Genomic DNA, 23,398 nt, shown 5'->3' with positions numbered 1-23,398 from the left:
TCACTGTTTGCAGATGACATGATGCTGTACATAGGGAATCCTAAAGATTCTACCAGAAAACTACTAGAGCTAATCAATGAATTTGGTAAAGTAGCAGGATACAAAACTAATGCACAGATATCTCTGGCATTCCTACCACTAATGATGAAAAATCTGAAAGTGAAATCAAGGAAACACTCACATTTACTACTGCAACAAAAAGAATAAAATATCTAAGAATAAACCTACCTAAGGAGACCAAAGACCTGTATGCAGAAAATTATAAGACACTGTTGAAAGAAATTAAAGATAATACAAATAGATGGAGAGATATACCATGTTCTTGGATTAGAAGAATCAACACTGTGAAAATGACTCTACTACACAAAGCAATCTACAAACTCAATGCAATCCCTATCAAACTACCACTGGCATCTTTCACAGAAGTAGAACAAAAAATTTCACAATTTGTATGGAAACATAAAAGACCCCAAACAGCCAAAGCAATCTTGAGAACAAAAAACGGAGCTTGAGGAATCAGGCTCCCTGACTTCAGACTATACTACAAAGCTACAGTAATCAAGACAGTATGGTACTGGCACAAAAACAGAAAGATAGATCAATGGAACAGGATAGAAAGCCCAGAGATAAACCCACGCACATACAGTCACCTTATCGTTGATAAAGGAGGCAGGAATGTACAATGGAGAAAGGACAGCCTCTTCAATAAGTGGTGTTGGGGGGGTTCCCTTGTGGCGCAGTGGTTGAGAGTCAACCTGCCAATACAGGAGACACGGGTTCATGCCTCAGTTTGGGAAGATCCCACATGCCACGGAGCGGCTGGACCCGTGAGCCATGGCCACTGAGCCTGCACGTCCGGAGCCTGTGCTCCCCAACAGGAGAGGCCACAGCAGTGAGAGGCCCACGTACCACAAAAAAAAAAAGGGGTGCTGGGAAAACTGGACAGGTACATGTAAAAGTATGAGATTAGAACACTCCCTAACACCATACACAAAAATAAGATCAGAATGGATTAAAGACCTAAATGTAAGGCTGGAAACTATCAAACTCTTAGAGGAAAACATAGGCAGAACACTCTGTTACATAAATCACAGCAAGATCCTTTTTGACCCACCTCCTAGACAAATGGAAATAAAAACAAAAATAAACAAATGGGACCTAATGAAACTTCAAAGCTTTTGCACAGCAAAGGAAACCATAAACAAGGCCAAGAGACAACCCTCAGAATGGGAGAAAATATTTGCAAATGAAGCAACTGACCAAGGATTAATCTCCAAAATTTACAAGCAGCTCATGCAGCTCAATAACAAAAAAACAAACAACCTAATCCAAAAATGGGCAGACGACCTAAATGGACATTTCTCCAAAGAAGATATACAGATTGCCAACAAACACATGAAAGAATGCTCAACATCATTAATCATTAGAGAAATGCAAATCAAAACTACAGTGAGATATCATCTCATACCAGTCAGAATGGCCGTCATCAAAAAATCTAGAAACAATAAATGCTGGAGAGGGTGTGGAGAAAAGGGAACACTCTTGCACTGCTGGTGGGAATGTGAATTGGTACAGCCACTATGGAGAACAGTATGGAGGTTCCTTAAAAAACTACAAATAGAACTACCATATGACCCAGCAATCCCACTACTGGGCATATACTGTGAGAAATCCATAATTCAAAAAGAGTCATGTACCAAAATGTTCACTGCAGCTCTATTTACAATAGCCAGGAGATGGAAACAACCTAAGTGTCCATCATCGGATGAATGGATAAAGAAGATGTGGCACATATATACAATGGAATATTACGCAGCCATAAAAAGAAACGAAACTGAGTTATTTGTAGTGAGGTGGATGGACATAGAGTCTGTCATACAGAGTGAAGTAAGTCAGAAAGAGAAAAACAAATATCGTATGCTAACACATATATATGGAATCTAAGAAAAAAAAATGTCATGAAGAACCTAGGGGTAAGACAGGAATAAAGACACAGACCTACTAGAGAATGGACTTAAGAATATGGGGAGGGGGAAGGGTAAGCTGTGCCAAAGTGAGAGAGTGGCATGGACATATACACAATACCAAATGTAAAATAGATAGCTAGTGGGAAGCAGCCGCATAGCACAGGGAGATCAGCTCGGTGCTTTGTGACCATGTAGAGGGGTGGGACAGGGAGGGTGGGAGGGAGGGAGATGCAAGAGGGAAGAGATATGGGAACATACGTATATGTATAACTGATTCACTTTGTTATAAAGCAGAAACTAACACACCATTGTAAAGCAATTATACTCCAATAAAGATGTTTAAAGAAAAGATAAGGACCTACAAAAACAAATGCAAAATAATTAAGAAAATGGTCACAGGAACATACATATAAATAATTACCTTAAACGTGAATAGATTAAATGCTCTAACCAAAAGACACAGGCTCGCTGAATGGATACATAAACAAGACCCATATATATGCTGTCTACAAGAGACCCAATTCAGACCTAGGGACACATACAGAATGAAAGTGAGGGGATGGAAAAAGATATTCCATGCAAATGGAAATCAAAAGAAAGCTGGAGTAGCAATACTCATAGCATATAAAATAGACTTTAAAATAAAGAATGTTACAAGAGACAAAGAAGGACACTACATAATGATCAAGGGATCAATCCAAGAAGAAGATATAACAATTATGAATATATATGCACCCAACATAGGAGCACCTCAATACATAAGGCAACTGCTAACAGCTATAAAAGAGGAAATCGACGGTAACACGATAATAGTGGGGGACTTTAACACCTCACTTATACCAATGGACAGATCATCCAAAATGAAACTAAATAAGGAAACAGAAGCTTTAAATGACACAGCAGACCAGATAGATTTAATTGATATTTATAGGATATTCCATCCAAAAACTGCAGATTATACTTTCTTCTCACGTGCACATGGAATATTCTCCAGGATAGGTCACATCTTGGGTCACAAATCAAGCCTCAGTAAATCTAAGAAAATTAATATCCTATCAAGCATCTTTTATGCCCACAACGCTATGAGATTAGAAATGAATTAAAGGGAAAAAAACGTAAAAAACACAAACACATGGAGGTTAAACACTACATGACTAAATAACCAAGAGATCACTGAAGAAATCAAACAGGAAATCAAAAAATACCTAGAGACAATGAAAACATGACAATCCAAAACCTATGTGATGCAGCAAAAGCAGTTCTAAGAGGGTAGTTTATAGCTATATAAGCCTACCTCAAGAAACAAGAAAAATCCCAAATAAACAATCTAACCTTATACCTAAAGGAACTAGAGAAAGAACAAACAAAACCCAAAGTAGCAGAAGGAAAGAAATCACAAAGATCAGAGCAGAAATAAATGAAATAGAAACAAAGAAAACAATAGCAAAGATCAATAAAACTAAAAGCTGGTTCTTTGAGAAGATAAACAAAATTGATAAACTATTAGCAAGACATCAAGAAAAAGAGGGAGGGCTTCCCTGGTGGCGCAGTGGTTGACAGTCTGCCTGCCGATGCAGGGGACACGGGTTCGTGCCGCGATCCGGGAAGATCCCACATGCCGCGAAGCGGCTAGTCCCGTGAGCCATGGCCGCTGAGCCTGCACATCCGGAGCCTGTGCTCCGCAACCGGAGAGGCCACAACAGTGAGAGGCCCGCGTACCGCAAAAAAAAAAAAAAAAAAAAAAAAAAAAAAGGAGAGGACTCAAATCAATAAAATTAGAAATGAAAAAAGAGGAGTTATAACAGACACCACAGAAATACAAAGTATTCTAAGAGACTACTACCAGCAACCCTATGCCAATAAAATGGACAACCTGGAAGAAATGGACAAATTCTTAGAAAGGTATAACCTTCCAAGACTGACCAGAAAGAAATAGAAAATATGAACAGACCAATCACAAGTAATGAAATTGAAACTGTGATTAAAAATCTTCCAACAAACAGAAGTCCAAGACCAGATGGCTTCACAGGCGAATTGTATCAAACATTTAGAGAAGAGCTAATACCCATCCTTCTCAAACTCTTCCAAAAAATTGCGGAGGAAGGAACACTCCCAAACTCATTCTATGAGGCCACCATCACCCTGATACCAAAACCAGACAGAGATACTACAAAAAAAGAAATTACAGACCAATATCACTGATGAATATAGATGCAAAAATCCTCAAAAAAATACTAGCAAACAGAATCCAACAACACATTAAAAGGATGATACACCATGATCAAGTGAGATTTATCCCAGGGATGCAAGGATTCTTCAATATATGCAAATCAATCAATGTGATATACCATACTAACAAATTAAAGAAGAAAAACCATATGATCACCTTAATAGATGCAGAAAAATTTTGACGAATTTCAACACCCATTTATGATAAAAACTCTCCATATAGTGGGCATAGAGGGAACCCTACCTCAACATAATAAACCCACGGCAAACATCATTCTCAATGCTGAAAAACTGAAAGCATTTCCTCTAAGATCAGGAACAAGACAAGGATGTCCACTCTCACCACTATTATTCAACATAGTTTTGGAAGTCCTAGCCACAGCAATCAGAGAAGAAAAAGAAATAAAAGGAATACAAATTGGAAAAGAAGAAATAAAACTGTCACTGTTTGCAGATGACATGATACTATACATAGAGAATCCTAAAGATGCCACCAGAAAACTACTAGAGCTAATCAATGAATCTGGTAAAGCTGCAGGATACAAAATTAATGCATAGAAATCTCTTGCATTCCTATACAGTAATGATGAAAAATCTGAAAGAGAAATTAAGGAAACACTCCCACTTATCATTGCAAGAAAAAGAATAAAATACCTAGGAATAAACCTACCTAGGGAGACAAAAGACCTGTATGCAGAAAACTATAAGACACGGATGAAAGAAATTAAAGATGATACCAACAGATGGAGACATATACCATGTTCTTGGATTGGAAGAATCAATATTGTGAAAATGACTATACTACCCAAAGCAATCTACAGATTCAATGCAATCCCTATCAAATTTCCAATGGCATTTTTTTACAGAACTAGAACCAGAAATCTTAAAATTTGTATGGAGACACAAAAGACCCTGAAGAGCCAAAGCAGTCTTGAGAGAAAAAAACGGAGCTGGAGGAATCAGACTCCCTGACTTCAGACTATAGGACAAAGCTACAGTAATCAAGACCGTATGGTACTGGCATAAAAACAGAAACATACATCAATGGAACAAGATAGAACGTCCAGAGGTAAACCCACGCACCTTTGGTCAACTAATCTATGACAAAGGAGTCAAAGATATACAATGGAGAAAAGACAGTCTCTTCAATAAGTGGTGCTGGGAAAACTGGACAGCTACATGCAAAAGAATGAAATTAGAACACTCCCTAACACCACATACAAAAATAAACTCAAAATGGATTAGAGACCTAAATGTAAGACCGGACACTATACAACTCTTAGAGGAAAAACACAGGCAGAACACTCTTTGACGTAAATCACAGCAAGATCTTTTTTGATCCACCTCCTAGAGCAATGGAAATAAATTAAAAAAAAAAAAAAAGGGACCTAATGAAATTTTAAAGCTTTTGCACAGCAAAGGAAACCATAAACATGATGAAAAGACAATCCTCAGAATAGGAGAAAATATTTGCAAATGAATCAATGGACAAAGGATTAATCTTCAAAATATATAAACAGCTCATGAAGCTCAATATTAAAAAAACAAAAAACCCAATCCAAAAATGGGCAGAAGACCTAAATAGACATTTCTCCAAAGAAGACATACAGATGGCCAAGAAGCACACGAAAAGCTGCTCAACGTCACGAAGTATTAAAGAAATGCAAATCAAAACTACAGTGAGGTGTCACCTCACACCAGTTAGAATGGGCTTCATCAGAAAATCTACAAACAACAAATGCTGGAGAGGGTGTGGAGAAAAGGGAACCCTCTTGCACTATTGGTGGGAATGTAAACTGATACAGCCACTATGGAGAACAGTATGGAGGTTCCTTAAAAAACTAAAAATAGAACTACCATGTGACCCAACAATCCCACTACTGGGCATATATCCAGAGAAAACCACAATTCAAAAAGACACATGCAACCCAATGTTCATTGCAGGACTATTTACAATAGCCAGGTCATGGAAGCAATCCTAATGCCCAACGACAGATGAATGGATAAAGAAGATGTGGTACATATATAAAATGGAATATTACTCAGCCATAAAAAGGAATGAAATTGGGTCATTTGTTGAGACATGGATGGATCTAGAGACTGTCATACAGAGTGAAGTAAGTCAGAAAGAGAAAAACAAATATCGTATATTAACGCATAGATATGGAACCTAGAAAAATGGTACAGATGAACTAGTCTGCAGGGCAGAAATTGAGACACAGATGTAGAGAACAAATGTATGGACACCAAGCGGGGGAAAGCGGCGGGGGTTGGAGGTGGTGGTGTGATGAATTGGGCGATTGGGATTGACTTGTATACACTGATGTGTATAAAATTGATGACTAATAAGACCCTGCTGTATAAAAAAAATATAAAATAAAATTAAAAAAAAAAAACTTTCCCAATGCCATTCTGTTCCTTATCTTTACTTAGGTATACTTCAGGTAAGATTTATACTTTGCTTTAAAAAAACTCAAGACTATTTAATGTTTTAAAATTTGGTACAAGAAAACACATTGTAGGCAACTGTCGTTCTCTGTAGCAGGAAAAAAGGGAAAGTTTTTGCCTTTTTCCATTTCTTAGAGACAGAGAAATGGCAAGCAGAAAAACCCAATGATTCGTGAAGGCTCTCAAAAAAGTTCCACAGCAGGTTTTGAAGGCAGGGCCTTGGCCTTGGGTTGAGTTCCTAAGAGATTCTGTCTCACTGACCAAATGGCATTAAGTAGCAGCAGTCAGGTGAGTTATGGGGAGCTGGGGCGGCCCTGAGTCATAGAGCCACAAGGAATCTAGTTTCCTGCCAATTCATGAAATACTAGACTGGAGGTGTCCAGAATCTTTATGCAAGGGGACCAGCATGCATTAGGCTGATGACTGACAATATTCCATTGCTACCGTGCCCTCTGGAAATAGGATGTTAGACGTTTCTGATTTCTGCCATGTGGACTGGGTAACCTAGGAGAGTGACTCTATACCTGAAGGAAACTGAAAACATGTTACACAATGAAGGTGACAAAGATGCTCAGTCAATGACTGGTAACAATGACAACAGCCGTGATGATAAATGAAAATGATGAAAAATGATTATTCATTTAAATAAACTGATAACTATATGTCTGTATTTTATTTCCAGGTGTGAAGATCAGGAAGCTAGAGGAACTATCATATTTTCCAGTACTTTAAACGTTTGGATCTGTGAGAGAAAATATTAGTATACCATGTCCATAATTTCTGTAAGTGCCTCCAGCTGAGTGCTGGTGAATAGGCCATGGCCATATAAGCCATATTTTATATCTTCAGGGCCAAACAATGAGATATTTGGAAATATCTAGGGATTGATTACAGGTAGAAAAAAAATCACTGTTGAACATATTTATCCTTGACATAAAATTAATAGAGTATGGTAAAAATTTTAAATGCATCTCTAACATTATTTCTGTGTGCAAAATAGAGAGTACTGAGCTAAAAATAAGGAAAATAATCTAGCCGTTATGTATGCTTTCATGGCTATATCAATGAGTGAAAGCACCTCGTAAACTCTTGGCAGCAGCTTCCTTTTACTGGGAAATGGTCATTTCTCTCCATTTAGCCTCAAGAGGGACTCAGGTATGCAAGCCAGGGAACCTGGAAAGAACATAGTTCTAGCTTCCACAGAAGGCAGTTCAACCTTGGGACACCCTGCAGGGACCATCTTCAACCTGGTTTTGAGGTGACTGGTTTTCTCCACTTTGCTTCCACAATATAAGTTACCTAGATCTGACACCCACTGGCCTGATAGGTTACCTTGCTGTATTGACATCACTGTGGGTCCAGAGATTATCATTATCTTTAATCCTCAGAATAACCTCCTCAAGAGTCACATCGAAGTCACTCTAGCCCAGTGAGAACACTGTGCCTTTTTCTCTAACTAGTGAGAATAACTTGTTTCCAGAGTCGTCTATAAGTTTCTTAAAATAATAGGAAGTAAACTTATTATAGAAATTCTGGTGGATACCAGGCTCAGTGAAAATAAGGAAAGGGTAATTAAAGCAATGGATGAAGAGTGAGGCCCTTCCATGTTTACCTAAAATGGGGGCTAACCGTCTCGGTTAATTAGAGCACGCTGAAAATGAGAAGACATGTATATGTTTGTTCATCACTTGGGCCTGATAGTTCCACACAAAGGAAGAATATTCAGACCGTCCCCACCAAGCTTAGGCACCGCTGGAACAAACGCCTGCTGTGAACCACAAGAGGGCCGGGTGGAAAATAATTCAAGCACACGCTGACTTGATGGTGAGAGCAGCGGCATAATTTACACAAAAGTTAGAGCTGGGAAGGTTTTGGGCTGAAAGATCTCACTAGATGGCACATAATGCTACAGGTATTTGACCATTAGCCCTCCCCTCTTTGTAAATATATTTTGTAAGAGAAAAGGTTAAAGAAAGCTTTAATGTTTCCATATCTTCTGCTATCAAAAGTTCTCCAGAATCCAAGTAAGCACTCACCAAGTGACCTTTAACCCTGAGGTATATATAATTCAGGAACAAATACCTGCTTTCCCTTTTTTTTTTTTTTTTTTAACAGATGTAATTCTGAAATGTAGATCACAATTTTTACAGATACTGGGGAGAGGGTCAGCAAGGGGATGGCTTGGCATTCGGGGGAGCACCACCACGAATGTCACGGTACCATGATGCCCTGATAAATGGCTTGGTTGGAAGTCAAGGCAGTGGTTTATACTCTCAGCATGGCATCAACAAGATCTGAAGCACATCTTCCATCTATTTGAGCCTCAGTAAAACACGGGTAATAGCATTTCCCCTACTTACTGAGATGCACCACAAGGTATTAAATAGCAGCATTTGGAAGGAAGGCCCTGAGCACTACAAAAATGTGAGATGAATTATTAGCATATGACTCCACAAGGATAAAGAGTGAAAAAGCGAGTCAACCCCCGGCACGTTTGGACCACGTGCCAGGTGTTTGGTGCAGGACAAACATCTGGATGTGTGATTATATTTTGTATTCTTCCTTCAGCTGTTAGAATATTCTAAATATTAGGGATCAGCAAAAAATTACTTTGAGCTTTGAAAATGGGACCTGGTGAAAAGTTTAGACTATTAATTGGGAGCTGGCAGAATGCTTTCAAGAATGATAACAAACCAGGCTGAGAAAAACCTTTCTGTCATATATACAGAAAGGCTTCTGTCGTAAGGGCAAAGGCTCCAAATCAGGAGGAAGCTTCAGCAGTTCTCTTTGACAGCATCCTTTTATAGCATTTCTTCTTCTACCCTTAGAATTTCCAGTTGTATAATTCAGCTATGTATTAGGACAAGGTGTTAGAATACTTTGCGGGTTCCAACTGATTTGGATGATAATGAGTTAACATACGATGGGCAGCACTTCTAGATTCTACAAGAGCCACTGCTTCCCCCCTCCCCCCAAGGAAAAAGCAAACGTCAATGCTATTTTATTAATTTTTAATTATGTCTAAATTGAAGCCCAGTATTCCTTTTCCTGATGCAGATACCACTTATGGTGTGATTTCAGTCAAAACATTTTCTTAGTCTCTATTAATCCCTTCTCTGTAAAGGAAAATGACATTTGCTATTTATCTCTCTGAAAGCATACTGAAATAACTTTATTTTCCCCAAATGCATATTATGTGTACACAAAGTAAGTATTTTCTATGTTCTTACTGAAGTTTAAAATATTGTCTTTTTAATGGGATAGGATGGCCTGAAGTTTGACTATAACTGTACAAAATGCTTGAGGAACTGTCTTTTTGCCACAAACATCAAGCAGATTAAAAATCTTGAGGACAAACAATATTTACAGATACTGACAATTCCTTCTCAGCTTGGGGCCATTCTGTACTTCACAGTTTGGACAAAACCATTCTGTAAAGTGTTGCAGATACAACTCTTAGAGTTAAAAGTCCCAAGATTAAGTCCTGAGCCACAGCTTTGCAGGGGAATATTTTTTATATTGCCTCTGGAAATACCACAATTTAGATAGAGCAGTGATATCAGACAAAGTTGAAAAGCACACTGCTGTTACAGAGCAGTCTGTTTTCCTGATTCTCAGAGCCTTAATATTTTAAGACTGACATTACTCATTATGACTGAGCCATCTGCCCGCAACAATCTTCCATGGCTCAGGGACCAGGAGTGACTGGATGTGATGGGAAGCTGGGGTGCGACCAGCCTGCTCAAGCAGATTGAGCCCTGAGGCTCAGCGAGCCAGCAAAGAATTGGACAGACAAGATTATTCCATTACATCCAGTTCTGCTGAGGTCATGGAGTCCTGCCTTGTTTAAATTAGACTTTACGCCATATTTAGTCAACCCTCATAGAGTTAAAAGTTTAGTGTCTCTGTTGTCTTCAGTTGGCTAAGTCTACATCAGGCTGCAAGCCATAACACTCAATTAAACCAAACAGTTCTGGCTGCAGAGCTAGTCAACACGCAGTGTTAGGTGCCTGTAGCCGAGAACCATCCTCCTTGATAATGTGAAAGAAAACGGACCCACAATTCGCAGAGCCATCAGGAAAACTGCTGATGCTCCAAGGCTGCAGTGTACAGTATCATTGTTTTTCTCCAGATAAGCTAAGACAAGAGGGACTTTCTCCAGCGAGAGCCTGTCTGACTGCACACAGGCATCTACACCCGCCCCACACCATGTGCCAATCATCTTTACTATAGTCTATTTTTTTCTTCTTCAATATTTAACTTCTATTTTCACGAGGTCCACGTTTCTTTGCTCACTTTGATTAATTTTATCCTCCATCAGTTTAACTTAAACCAGACCAATAATTCTTACGGGAGAAACATTTAAGAGGGGTCACTTTATCGGGCAGATCCAATAGATAAATAACATGCAAATTACAGAGTAATAAATTAATCCTAACTTACTACCCTGTGAATTAGGATTGAATGTCAAAGTAAGTCTTATTTTTGGCATTCTCCCTTTTCAATGATCACACACTGCAATCTTTACAATAAATAATTTTGCTTTAGTAAGTGGCTGTGCAGACCCCTAGTTATTAGGGACAGCTCAGGTCACAGTCACCCCCGAAGCCTCCCATTAGTTGCCTCTCAGTATGAGTTTGCATGTAGGAATGGTTACTGCTGCCCAGAAGAAGCCTGTCTGATGTTAATTAACTCATCAGTTCCCCTCTGCTCTCCCTGCACTCACCTTGGGGATGCTGAGCTGTTCCTGGGGAGGAAGATGATACTGTGAGAGCCTCTTGCGAGTCTAGAGATGAAGGGCAACGGCTCAGGGGGGCGGGTGAGGCAGGGGCTGCCGGTGAGGTCAGGTCCAAGGAGAGGTCAGCTCTGCCCCGGCTCACACTTCGGCTTCTCAGTTCCTTCTCATGCGCCTCAGCTGCCAACTGCTCCAAGTATTTGTATCTGAAAGTTAAATTCCAAAGGGTTTCCGTAAAAAGAAAGAGGAGCCCGTGGCTGATGCTTGTTTATGGATGAAACACCTGCAGAGTGAGCTGGTTTCCTGATGCACAGAGCACAGCGCAGGGCTGGCTGGAGGGCCCGTCTGCCAAAAACACCCAGCAAAGCCAAGATGCTAATGATTAAAAATCCTGCATCATTCATAACCAAACAAACAGGGGGAAGTGGCAACATCACAGTCCCCAGATACTAGATCCCTGCTGCAGAATCCTATTTTGCTCTTTTAGGAAACATTTGTACCAGCAAGCAAAACAGCAATAATGACCATCAAAAAGCCCCAGCAGTGACAGCTGAAAACCACACTCCCTCAGAGCTCGCAGCTGTGAAATGCGAGGGTGCCTTGGTGCGGCAGAGAGGAACAATGCCCCAAAATACCAAAAGGTTGTTGGACGAAGCCCTCTCTGGATTTCTGAACCTGCTTCAATGCTAACAGCAATGTGGCTGGAATTCACTTTGTTCTCTCGGTGTCGACCATGGAAAGTTTTTTATATTCTAAAATATTTCTGAGTAGGACTCAGACATCCAATAGCTTGGACCTGACGTCACATATAGTTTATTCATCAAAGTCAGTTTAAAAGAACAAAGATACATCTGTTTTGCATTTCAGGCAGGCAGAACCCAGTAACTGTTTATTAAGACCAGCTACCAATCACCTTCCTCATAGTGTGCTTTATAGATCAGACCAAAATAACTTTGAAATATGTGCCTCTTCCAGATGTCTGCTAATTTTACCCACCATTATTTGTTCAGGAATAAATTTATGAACTCAGCTGTAGCAGGTTTCTGACTATCGTACCCACCATGAAACTTTGAGACAGCTTATTCCAGACCCTCCCTCACATCCATCCAGGTTCACTGCTTCAGTTTCTTCCAATGGGCAGGCCCCCACCCCCAGACACTGCACACCGCACTTTTACTTCAGCCTGATAAGAAAGGCAGAGCGCACAAGTAAAACCTTTCAGAAGGATGCATTTAAAAAGGACGCGTTTCTTCGTCCATCCTTTGGGGGGCGTGGCCCCCCACATCTGTAGTCATCACCCCTTCTCTCTGCCAGTCCCAAGGCAGTCAGTCTGCCCTTCAGGACAGGCTCGCACACGCGTCTCCCTCCGGGAGGCCTGCCTTGACCACCACAGCTGGAAGTGATCCTGGCCTTGCCTCTGAACTCATGTCGGATATGTAGTCCATTCAACTCAGATGGCATTTTACATTTACTGCCCGGCATATGTAGTCATCTTTTCACGTGTGTAGGTCTGTGTTCAACAAACAGATGATAGGATTTTTGAGACCAGGAAGGTTACCATCCTTTGCTCTTTCCTTCGGCACTGTGCATTCGTTGGCCGACGGGAAGCAGGCGACGTGTGCAGTGAGGGACCTGCCAAGCAGTAGCCTACCTGTACGTCTCCCTGCAGCCCAGGGCACCAGGGGGCAGAGCCAGCTGACTGCTCTTTCCTGGGAAGTAAGTGTACTTTCATGGTGAATCTCTGATAAAAGATGTGGGACGGATCTGCATTTACAAACGTCTGCGTCACCCTTACCGGGCGAAGCTAGACCCAGAAAGAAAGCTTTAGAAACTCTGGACTTTCCTTGCCAACAATGTCACCTCTCGAACAGCACAAGAGGGACCAAAAGGAAGATATTTCTGAACTTGAATCAGACCAGCAAGGAAAAACCACCTGGCTGTGGAAGTGACAGGAAACGTGGAAGAAAGTGTTCTTGAGGGCAAGAGTCAGAGCCCATATTTTAAAAAGTCTGGGGGCAAACGGAAGGCCAGGAATGCTACGAGCCCAGGAGGAGTTCCTGAGCACAGGTGTCCCCACATGGAGGCCAAGCCGTCTGCGACAGGATGGGGGACAGGAAGGAACAAAGTGCAAACCAAGGGGCCTGCACATGTCCAGGAGATCGGAATCCTGGAGGAGGGAAACAGTGCCCTAACAAAATCAGAAGGGTCCAGGGAGAGAGGTAAGAAAGCCTCGCACAAAAGACTTCAGGCCAGGAGGACAACCGATCACTAACCTCCATTCAGCTGGCCTGGCCCTGGACCTGGCCTCTCCATTCCCCTCCCTGTGGGCAGCCAAGCTAGCAGGTATGTACTGGCAGCCAAAGGGTTCACCCCATTTTCCGGGGGACCCCAGGGGTGGCTCATCCAGGTTCTGGGCAGATATGACTCGAAGACTACTCCCGTGCACCCCTCGGCTCACAGATGTCATCCTTGAGGATCCTTTAGACAGGGGGAGAGTCAGGGGTTTAATCTGAATCATTCCGAGGATGTTTACATGGTAAACAAAGATGGCAGGGGAAGGGGCACGGGGCCTTACTAAATGGGTAGAAATTTTCAGTTCTACAGATAAAGAGTTCTGGAGGCTGGTTGCACAAATACGTGAATGTATTTAACACTACTGAATTATACACTTAAAAATGGTTAAAATAACAAATTTTATGTTATGTGTATTTTTCCACAATTAAAAACTTTAAAAAATGGAAGGGGTGGGGAGGCCCAGGTGTCAAGAACCACTAAATCTTTCAGTGTTCCCCCGAGATGGGCCAGAGTGGGGAGGGTAAACGGGCGTGCACGGGGAAAGCCAGGCTACCCGGCATGGAGAGCTATCTCCCACAGAACCTGGGGAGGAAGCTGGACCTATATCCCGACCTTCCCTTAGACAGTGACTGTAAGTGGTACTTGATCTAGGAGCCCGCCAGCCCATCTGATGACTGTCACATCTCTGGCTGCCTAGCAACACCACCCCCAACCCACAGACTCTGATGTAGCCTCCCAGGTACAAAGCACTGGGTTTTCTATCCACAGACCACAGACCCCCAAAAAGACTTTTTCACCTTTGCTACCCTTGTTGAAATAGTCTCGTTGTCCTGCCTCTGTCCATGTCTTTGTCTTTTCGTTATTTATTAAATATTCTGTTGCGTGCCTGTCATGTGCTAAAAACTGCAGTAGGCACTAGAGATTTAATAATACATAAGAAAAACCCCACCTTCTTGGCACTCATAGTTCAGGCGGAGGTACAGAAACAAACTTTGGTATGAGCTCAATACCCAACAGGGTTGCAGGTGGCAGGGCTGGTACTGCCATCAGGGGAACATATGATCATCTCTTTTCGCAGGGTCCAATAGAAACCCTGCTTGACTTTCAACTATACCGACTTACTAATGACTCTTCCTGCCACCCAACTACTCGGAAATTCTACCTTACATTAAATCAAAACCTGGCTCCCTCTAAGTTCTACTCTGTCCACAGACTGTGCTCAGAACCCTCTCTTACTGCTTCACGATCACTTTCAGGCATAATTTCCCAAATCCTTGCCCAGTCCCAACTTCCCCCCTTGCACTCTGTCCTCAGAACCTGTTTCCCATAAGGTACCTCCTCTCCATGTCCCGCTGTCTCCCTCAGACTACTCTCCACCCTGACCCCCACCCCACTCCAATAGTTCCCAGCCTGCATCTCATTCCTTACCACACCTAAAAAAGGATTATTCATGAATGTCAAGTCAATCAATATCAGAGAGATCCTCTCTTATAATACTTTAAAAAATTAGAAATAAACCTAACAGAAACTTACTCTGGGTCTGCACCATTATCAATAAAACACTGCCTGAAATTATGGAATGAGATGACATGAATTGAAATTTTTAAATTAAAAAATTCATTACCCCTCAAAATAGCAAAATGACATTTATCTTGTTACACTCGATGATATGAACCTCAAAAACCCTCTGCTGTGCCTCTTGCTGTCTTTTTGAGTCTTTGCATTAGGGGAAAGAGTCATGGGACCAAACAAACATGAAGAGTTAGAGTCCTCTTCCATGTCTCTTTCCACCTCTGATCTCCATTAGTTTCCCCATCCATTTCCAAATTCCATTATACTTGGAAATCTTATCTTTTCCTGGCTTAACAGGAATTCCCAACTGCTTTCCAACAAGGGATGAAAGTATATCTCCCTCACTTCCATCTTTACCAGGTAATTCAAGCATCCAACTAACCAGGAAAAGTGGCTGGTCCAAATCAAAGGAAAATGCTTGGCTGCTTCCCCAAACCTCTGGGGAAACAGGGGTGGGCTGTAAGGAAGGAATCCCCCGTGGAGCCATGGAGAGCCCACTCCTGCACCAGCTAAGAACGCCCAGGCAGATGGGTGGTGTGGGGCTGAGGTCGGAGAGCAGAACAACAAGGGAGAGAAGAGGAGTGGAAAACTCCTCTGCATGAATTTTCCAGGTATAAGTCATGCTCCACTTTGGGGGAAAGAGCAGTAAATAATACTCGGCAAGAGGTAGTAGCCCTAAGTGATTTGGGAAAAATTTGAGGTCAGTCTGAATCAGCTCAGACCTTGACACAGCACCTGGTCATCTCTCCAGGAGCTTTGAGGGCTTGCCTGTGCAGACATAACATGACAGTCAAGTTGTCCAAAAGTTCAAAAAAAGTGCAGAATCTGGTGGGGAATCTAAAAAATAAAATTTGATTTCTTAAACCTGGGTATATACGTCATGTCCCCCAATGTCAAAAACAGGTACTAATTAGACACAAAAAAGTCTCTTTGTTTCTTTGCCAGCAACCTTCACTCTAAACTTGCTGGCCACAACTGATTACCAGGATGGCAATAATCTAACAGAATGCCGGAATTAAAGCAATGCCATGGTTTTGTTTATGAGGCTGACGTAAGCATCTAATTTTTTAATTGAACACAGGCAGTATCCACTCTTCCCTGCCTCAGACTGTCCTGATCTATTTAGCTGATGGTGTCTAAAAAAAATTAGCACAATTCCACTTTTTATTGGCATAATTCAGAGACTTAGGTTCCTGACTGGCTCTGGCATGAACTCAGCCTTTCAGCTCTCCATGCAGTAACCCCATCTGGTGGTGGAGGGAATAACTGCAGGCTGTACAGTGCTAGGGGGTAAACTTGCCTTTTGCTGGTCTACTTCCAAAAACAATTTCCTGTGCTTATCTAAGTTTACCAGACACTGAATACATTAACTTGGCATGGCTTAATGGGATTCAAAGTATGTTGCTATTGAAATGAACATTGAAATGGTTTACAGCTTAAATATTTTAAAGCTGTTGGTTCCTTTGCTCATTTATTCGATACATCCTTCTTAAGTGCCTGCTATGTGCAAGCCCTGTGGCGGGCACTGGGACACCAAGGAAAATCAGGTGTGGTTCCTGCCATCCAGGAACTGAGTGCGGTTCAGTAGGAAGACAGGCAAATGACCAGGCATCTCCATGGAGAGTCTCAGGAGGGTGTGGCACCCCAGCCAGTGCATGGCATAGTGTGTGTGCTCAAATATTTGTTGAAGAAATGCTGAGCCAGTGGCTTAGAAACACACAGGAGGGACACCTAACCCAGGCTCAGCAGTGGTGGTGCAAAGCATTTAAAATATATACCATATGCCAACATGCCAAACGAATATGCTTATTTGGTGAACAGTTTTGGAGGAACAGACACATATCTCACACCGTGAGGGGACTAAATAATAAATCTGTACTTTCTTGGAAAATTGAGATAACCAGGACACTCTGTTCCGCAAAATGCCAGGTACCCAAGGTCTTAGGTGTCTTAGATGAAGCTATTATATTTTAATTAACACAGTCTCCTCTGCATGCTTGGTTGAGTGCAAAGTCACGTGCCATTTGGTTACAATGGGAAAGAAACAAATACAAATACAAACCTTTCTTCTCTTGCTTGTCTTTGCTCTTCTCTTTTGTCTAAATATTCTCGGCTAATGGAAATATGCAGAAGAAATGAAATGGGAAAGGAAAAGAACAGAATTAGATGCTCATAAAATTGCCAAGAAATCATTAACAGAGTATATAATGAAAGCCCATTATCGTATCAGAAATGGAAAGTGGTTGTCATTGAATTTTTAAAAAATAAATATAAAGGCTATACTTTAAAAGCACTAAATATAATGAGTTTTCTATAAAATCACAGGGATGAAAACTTGGGATTACTGGATTCACTCAGAGACTTTGCTAATTACTCTTCAGAAAGAAGACTAAGTATATGAGGGGAGGGGAGATAAAAACATTTTTAAAAGTTAAAACAATTCATAAATAAAATATGGCAATGACAAGCAAGCAATAGCTTTCAGAAGTGATTAACATACAATCAAGCTCTGGTAACTCCCCAACATTCACCTCAAGAATTAAATCTGAGTGGGCCCAAGTGTCTTGGCCATTTTGTGTTGCACTCTACAGTTTGCACGTTCCTTCCAGGGCCCAGGATTCTTTCTCCGCATCCCTCACATTCTCGGTTTCTAAGCAGGGATCACTGGAAGCTCTTGCTTTGTGCATTCTCTCTTGTCTTTATCCACAAGATGTCCAAATTTGTCTAATTTTGATGTTTGTTTTTCTGTTCCTACTGGAGAGGTTCCAACTTGAATCTAAGTTTAAGACTGTGTGGTCAGTCACTTCTCAGTTAACCATTTGTTTTCCTGGAGAATTCTGACATCACAGTTTTCTACCTCACAAGGTAGCTTAAGTACTCCACCCCTCTGTGCACTGATAACTGGATATAAAGGGGTACTAAGTCAGAGCAACTAAAGCAGGTTAGGAGAGGGAGAAAAAGCAACAAAGACACAAATTTGTTATCATTTATAAACATCCGTTCTCACCACTTACCACACTAGAAATAATATTTCCCATAACCCAGGAAACTTAAGATCATATTCGACAAAAATAGCAACAGATAAGAATGCTTTGCAAAGAAAAAAGCACAAGGATCATGACTAACTTAAATCAATGAAGTGGTTGATAAAGGATCAGCCATTTGGGTAATCCCAGGGACTACTCTATAGAGCTTTTCCTATTTCCTTCTTTGAATTTCTTTTCATTCACATCCTCAGATTTTCAGAATGGAACTGAAGTCATCATAATTAATAGTTCTCTGCAGTCTTTACTGATGATCAGCATTCCTTTCTGGACAAGGATTATTTTGCCAGGGTCTCTCTATGCTCTTAAATGACGAGTGAGATCCTTTTATGACCAAGAGGAAATAGTGAATAGCTATGAACGTGATCTCTGAAGACAGGTTGCCCGGGTCTAATTCTCACTCTGCCAACATGTGTGCGAATATATATTACAATGCACTCTTGTCCTATTCTTCTGGGACTTCAAAGATATAAATACTAGATGTATTGTTTACAGGTCCGTGAGGCACTGTTCATTTTTTTCAATATTTTGTTTTGTCTTTCAGATTGGAGAATTTCTGTTGTTTTAACATCAAATTCACTGACTCTTTCTTCTCTCATTTCTATTCTGCTGTTGAAACCATTCAATGAATTTTTTATTTTGGTTATTGTATTTTTCAGTTCTATAAGTATTTCCATTTGGTTCTTCTTTATATCTTCTATTTCTCTGCAGAGACTTTTCATTTGTTTCCAGAGTATTTGTCTTTATATCTTAGAACATGTTTATAATAACTGCTTTAAAGTCTTTGTCTGATAATGACAACATCTATGTCCATTTGTGGTTAGCATATTTTGATTCTCTTTTCCTTTAAGAGTTTTCCTGTTTTTCTATGACAAGTTGTTTTGGATTGCATTCTGTACATTTTAGGTATTTTGTAATGAGACTCTGGATATTATTTAAATTCTATGAAGAATCTTGATTGTTTTCTTTTAGCAGGCAATCAACTAAGTCAAGCTCAGCCGGCAAGTTCTGACTGCCTTCTGATATCAGTTCCAATGTTAGCTCAGTGTTCAAATATTTTTAGTGCTATTCACATCAGGCCCTTATATGCACCACCCAGTGGCCAGTCTGGGACCTGAGTGTGTTCTTCCACTCTGTACTTAGTTCTCAAAGTCTGTGGTATGCTGTTTAGGTCCTGAGCCACATGTGCACAAAACTAGAGAGGATCTCAGGATTGCTCTCTTGATCTCTCTCCTCTTTGTGACTTTCCCATCATTTTCTGGATTCCCTGGGTCTCCCTTCCTGGTCCTCTAGCCAGAAAGCTTGGGCTTTATTTTCCCTGCTCTGCTGCAGACTTTCAGTAGTTCTATCTGCATATAGGGCAATGCAGCAGGAGGACACAGAGAGGAAAAAAAGTGCTCCTGCAGTCATGCTCTTCTGATCACAGGAAGGGTTCCCTCCCTCAGAGTTTTAGGCACCTGCCTGGACACTGCTGCCATCACTGTGCTTCTGTAACAATATTGCTTGGAGGCTGGGGTAGGAGAGAAGAAAAAAATAAGAAAAAACAGGAGACTTCTCAACTCTCTGACCCTCAGGAATTCCTTTTGCAGCTCCCCAGTCCAGAAAAAGAGGCCTTCTTTTACAGCTCTTTCAGTTCACACTTGGTATGTGATTCTGAGTTTTGGAGTGCTGTTGAGTACATGCCATGTGATATTGGAGGGAAAAAATGGTAAACTCTCACTGGTTTGGTGGAGCTTTGAATGCTAGTCTCCATCCCCAATTCACCTGCTCCCTTTTACAGTTCAGAGTTCTCAGAGCTCCATGCTTTAAATCTGTCCATGAGTAATGGTTGCACTGAATAATGTGGTAGAAGAGACAGGAGGGAGTGTGCTGATTCCATCTTTCCCAGAACTGGTACCCTGTTTTAAGAGGTTTTCAATCAAAATCTTTAGATGCGTAAGCTAATCTCTGAATTTTCCATGTGTTTCAGTCAGATTCTCTGCTGCTATTTGGTGGTGAAATATGTGAATCTCTCAGAAGGCACTGAATCAGGAAGCATTTAACCTGTTCCAGTGGTTTTACAAATTGGTCTTTCCAAAAGTGACAACTTCCAGAGCTACCTCATGAGAAATGGTGCATACAGGTCTGGTCTTTCCATATATCATTTGGTAGAAATCTGACAGCTCAAGGTATACCACACAATTATGGTATGAGAATGATGTTGGTTTATTTCATGCAGCCCATTAGCCCCATCTTACAAAAGTCAGGATTAGTGTTTCACCCACAGACTTGGGATACTTCTTTTCATATAGTAGTGAGTTACGGTCAAGGCAAGTTCAGAACTCTGCTCATGTTTTGGTCATTTCTACAATTCTACGTACTCTTCCTGGCTGCTGGAAAAAAAAACATCATTGAACTTGTAAATCCTCATTGACAATGCTTTACATTCTTTGTAGATTTCATTGGGAGTAATCGATTGAAATACTTTTCCCAAAAAAAGTGAACTGAGGAAAAAGGAAGTGGAGATGGGAGAGAAATTAAAAAAAGAGTGTGGAAGCTATGGGAGAGGTGAATGGGAAGATGAAAGAGGGGGAAGGAAGGAGATGGGGAAGGCAAGAGGGAAGTAGGGGAAAGATAAAGGGGACAAAAGAATAGTAGAAGGTATGAAATGTGTAAGGAAAGTGTCTGGTGTTTTATAAAGCACTGCCCAGCTTGAACCCAGGCAAAGGGAGTGTTAGGAGGTTGACCGGGAGGATGCGGGCAACGGGGACAGCTGATCTGGCTGAAGGAGAAAAGGAGTGACGCTGGACTCAGCGGGGCAGATAGGCCAAGACATGGAAGCTGGAGTGGGCCACACCAAAGAACACATCCTTGGAGCTGGACAGAGACCAAAGCAATCAGAGGGACAATGGGCTGGGAGTAATCAGCACAATGCCTCTTTCTCCCCCATAGAAGGAAAAATTATTGCTTAAAAAATATGAAATATTGCTACAGGGAGTAAGAAACAAACCAGAAAGTGGGAAAAGCATCTTCTTTTAGGTGTCCAATAAAATAAATATTAACCATATGCAATGGTGAAGGCATGTGATTTAATTTTCAGCTCATTCTTTAAAAAATCTTAAAATCTGTCTTACCTGAATTTGTTTCTTTCCTCCCGTTCTATTCTCTGCAACCTTTCTTCTCTCTCCTGTCGCCGCCTCTCTCTCTCTGCCGCCAAGGACTCTTGGTGCTGCCTAAAGGATGACGTGAGAATACCACTCAGTGATGACCTAAAGATACAATGAGTTAATGTTTGATTGGCTTGTCCAGTGACTAAAAGTACTAATGCAGGAATCAGTAAGTCCTTGGTTAGAACTGAGGGTCTGCTAGTACCTAGGTAATACATGGGGAAAATTACTGAGTGTCTCAGGTCTTCTGTTTCAAGATCTTCATCTGTAAATGGAGGTAAATAACCTGCTTCATGTGCTCAGAGGACATAAAAGTGATAATGCATATAAAATACTAAGCAACATGCTTGGCATACAAGCAGTCATCAATAATCAGTGCTATTATTATCAATAAGTATTCTAGGAATATACTTAAAATATATATACATTATTCTCTACACGCACACACACACATTTTAAAACTGGTCTATGATAAGACTTTGATGAGCTGGAATCAACATTCAATCTAAAACTTTTCTATTTTACATGTACTAAAAATATTTTGCTATAAACCAGTTTCTCAATATACCTCCAAACATAGTTATGTCATCTTAAAACAAGATGTTGGGATGACAGATAAGGAGAAAAAGACAGCAATGGTCTGAAATCTAAATGCAATTAAGGAAATTTCATTCCATGTCAAGAAGCATCCATGAACATGCAGCTTATTCAGAGGATGGCACTTGACTCTGGTAATACCACACAAACAATCTGGACTGTTCACTGAAGATGCTGTGTCGGGGAAGGTCAGCTGTGTGACGGCCTCAGTGAAGAGTCATAGGAAATGTTAAGTCAGGAGAATGGGTAGGAGAAGGCAAAATTAGATAACTACATGGAAAATAAAGAAGAGGGTTAGCTGGGAAGAAGAGTCTGTTGGACCCCTGGGGAATAATAAACATAATCTGTTACAGACAATTGGCCCTTCATTTATTGAGGGGGAAAAAAAAAAACTTCTAAACTAAGACACAAATATTTCTAATATATAGCTTGGGTAATAGCCTACTTGAATTTGATGAAAATATACCTGCTTGGTGGGGAACACAAGGTCCCCCCAGGAGAAAGATGCGACTCTTGCATCACACACATTCTGCCATAAGTCACACAGCTGTTCTCCCTAGAAAAGGTGAGTCACCTCTGGATATCAATCAGAGGTGGGAGGAGAAGTAGAGGGAAGAAACCACCATCCCCAGTAGCTACAGGGAGGGAGTAACCAAATCCTACGTAAGCAGCTTTTGGCAGGAAAGAGCTCTCTGCAGGAGAGAGCTCCTTTTGTCTTGTCACTTTAGCAAAGCTATATTGTAACTAACCTTAAACCAGGAGCCCCCATGCCCTGCTCATCTCCGGCCCAAGCATACGTTTTAAACCTTTTGATCACACAATACCTTGCTTAACCTGTTGGTTCTTTCCTTAGATCAAAGAAGTAAAAATGAAGAATAAGTAATTAACAGATGACTAAATCTTTTCCCCAGCTTCCCTGTCAGTAATCCTATGAACAAACTGTTAAAACAAGATAGCATCTAAAGGAAGATTACAAGGAGTTGACAAGCCTGCATGCAATGGGAGATGGCAATGAAGCTGACCCCCTATCTCAATGATTGAGATTACTCCCCCTTTTTCCCTTTAAAAATGTTCATGGCTGAGCAAAATCTTCAGAGTTGGTTTTGAGACATGAGTCCACCTTCTCCCCAGGATGCCGGTTTTCTGATTAAAGCAAACTTTCTGTTTCTACCAGCACTTGAATCTTTTCTTTTTAATTTTAATTTTACTTTTTAAAATTAAGTTTTATTGGAGTATAGCTGCTTTACAATGCTGTGTTAGTTTCACTGTACAGCAAAGTGAATCAGCTATACGTATACATGTATCTCCTCTTTTTTGGATTTCCTTCTCAGGTCACCACAGAGCAATGAGTAGAGTTCCCTGTGC

At 40.9% G+C, this 23,398-nt stretch overlaps 1 protein-coding gene across 1 annotated transcript in view; it reads right to left on the bottom strand.

Annotated features, from left to right (window-relative positions):
* Positions 1-23,398, bottom strand: part of FHOD3 (formin homology 2 domain containing 3) — a 497,208-nt gene that overhangs the window by 99,746 nt on the left and 374,064 nt on the right. The window contains exons 12-14 of the mRNA XM_022587005.3: positions 21,404-21,538; positions 17,309-17,359; positions 11,371-11,585 (exon numbers count right to left, since the gene is read on the bottom strand). Of these exons, the coding sequence (XP_022442713.2) occupies positions 11,371-11,585; positions 17,309-17,359; positions 21,404-21,538 (401 nt within the window). The remainder of the gene's footprint in view (positions 1-11,370; positions 11,586-17,308; positions 17,360-21,403; positions 21,539-23,398) is intronic.

Source organism: Delphinapterus leucas, chromosome 14 (assembly GCF_059928025.1).
Source record: "Delphinapterus leucas isolate spDelLeu-1000000601 "Yukka" chromosome 14, BTC_Dleu_Yukka2, whole genome shotgun sequence".
Classification (NCBI taxonomy): Eukaryota; Metazoa; Chordata; class Mammalia; order Artiodactyla; family Monodontidae; genus Delphinapterus; species Delphinapterus leucas.
Note: the sequence above shows the minus strand (reverse complement) of the source record. Positions and strands in the feature narration are given on the sequence as shown.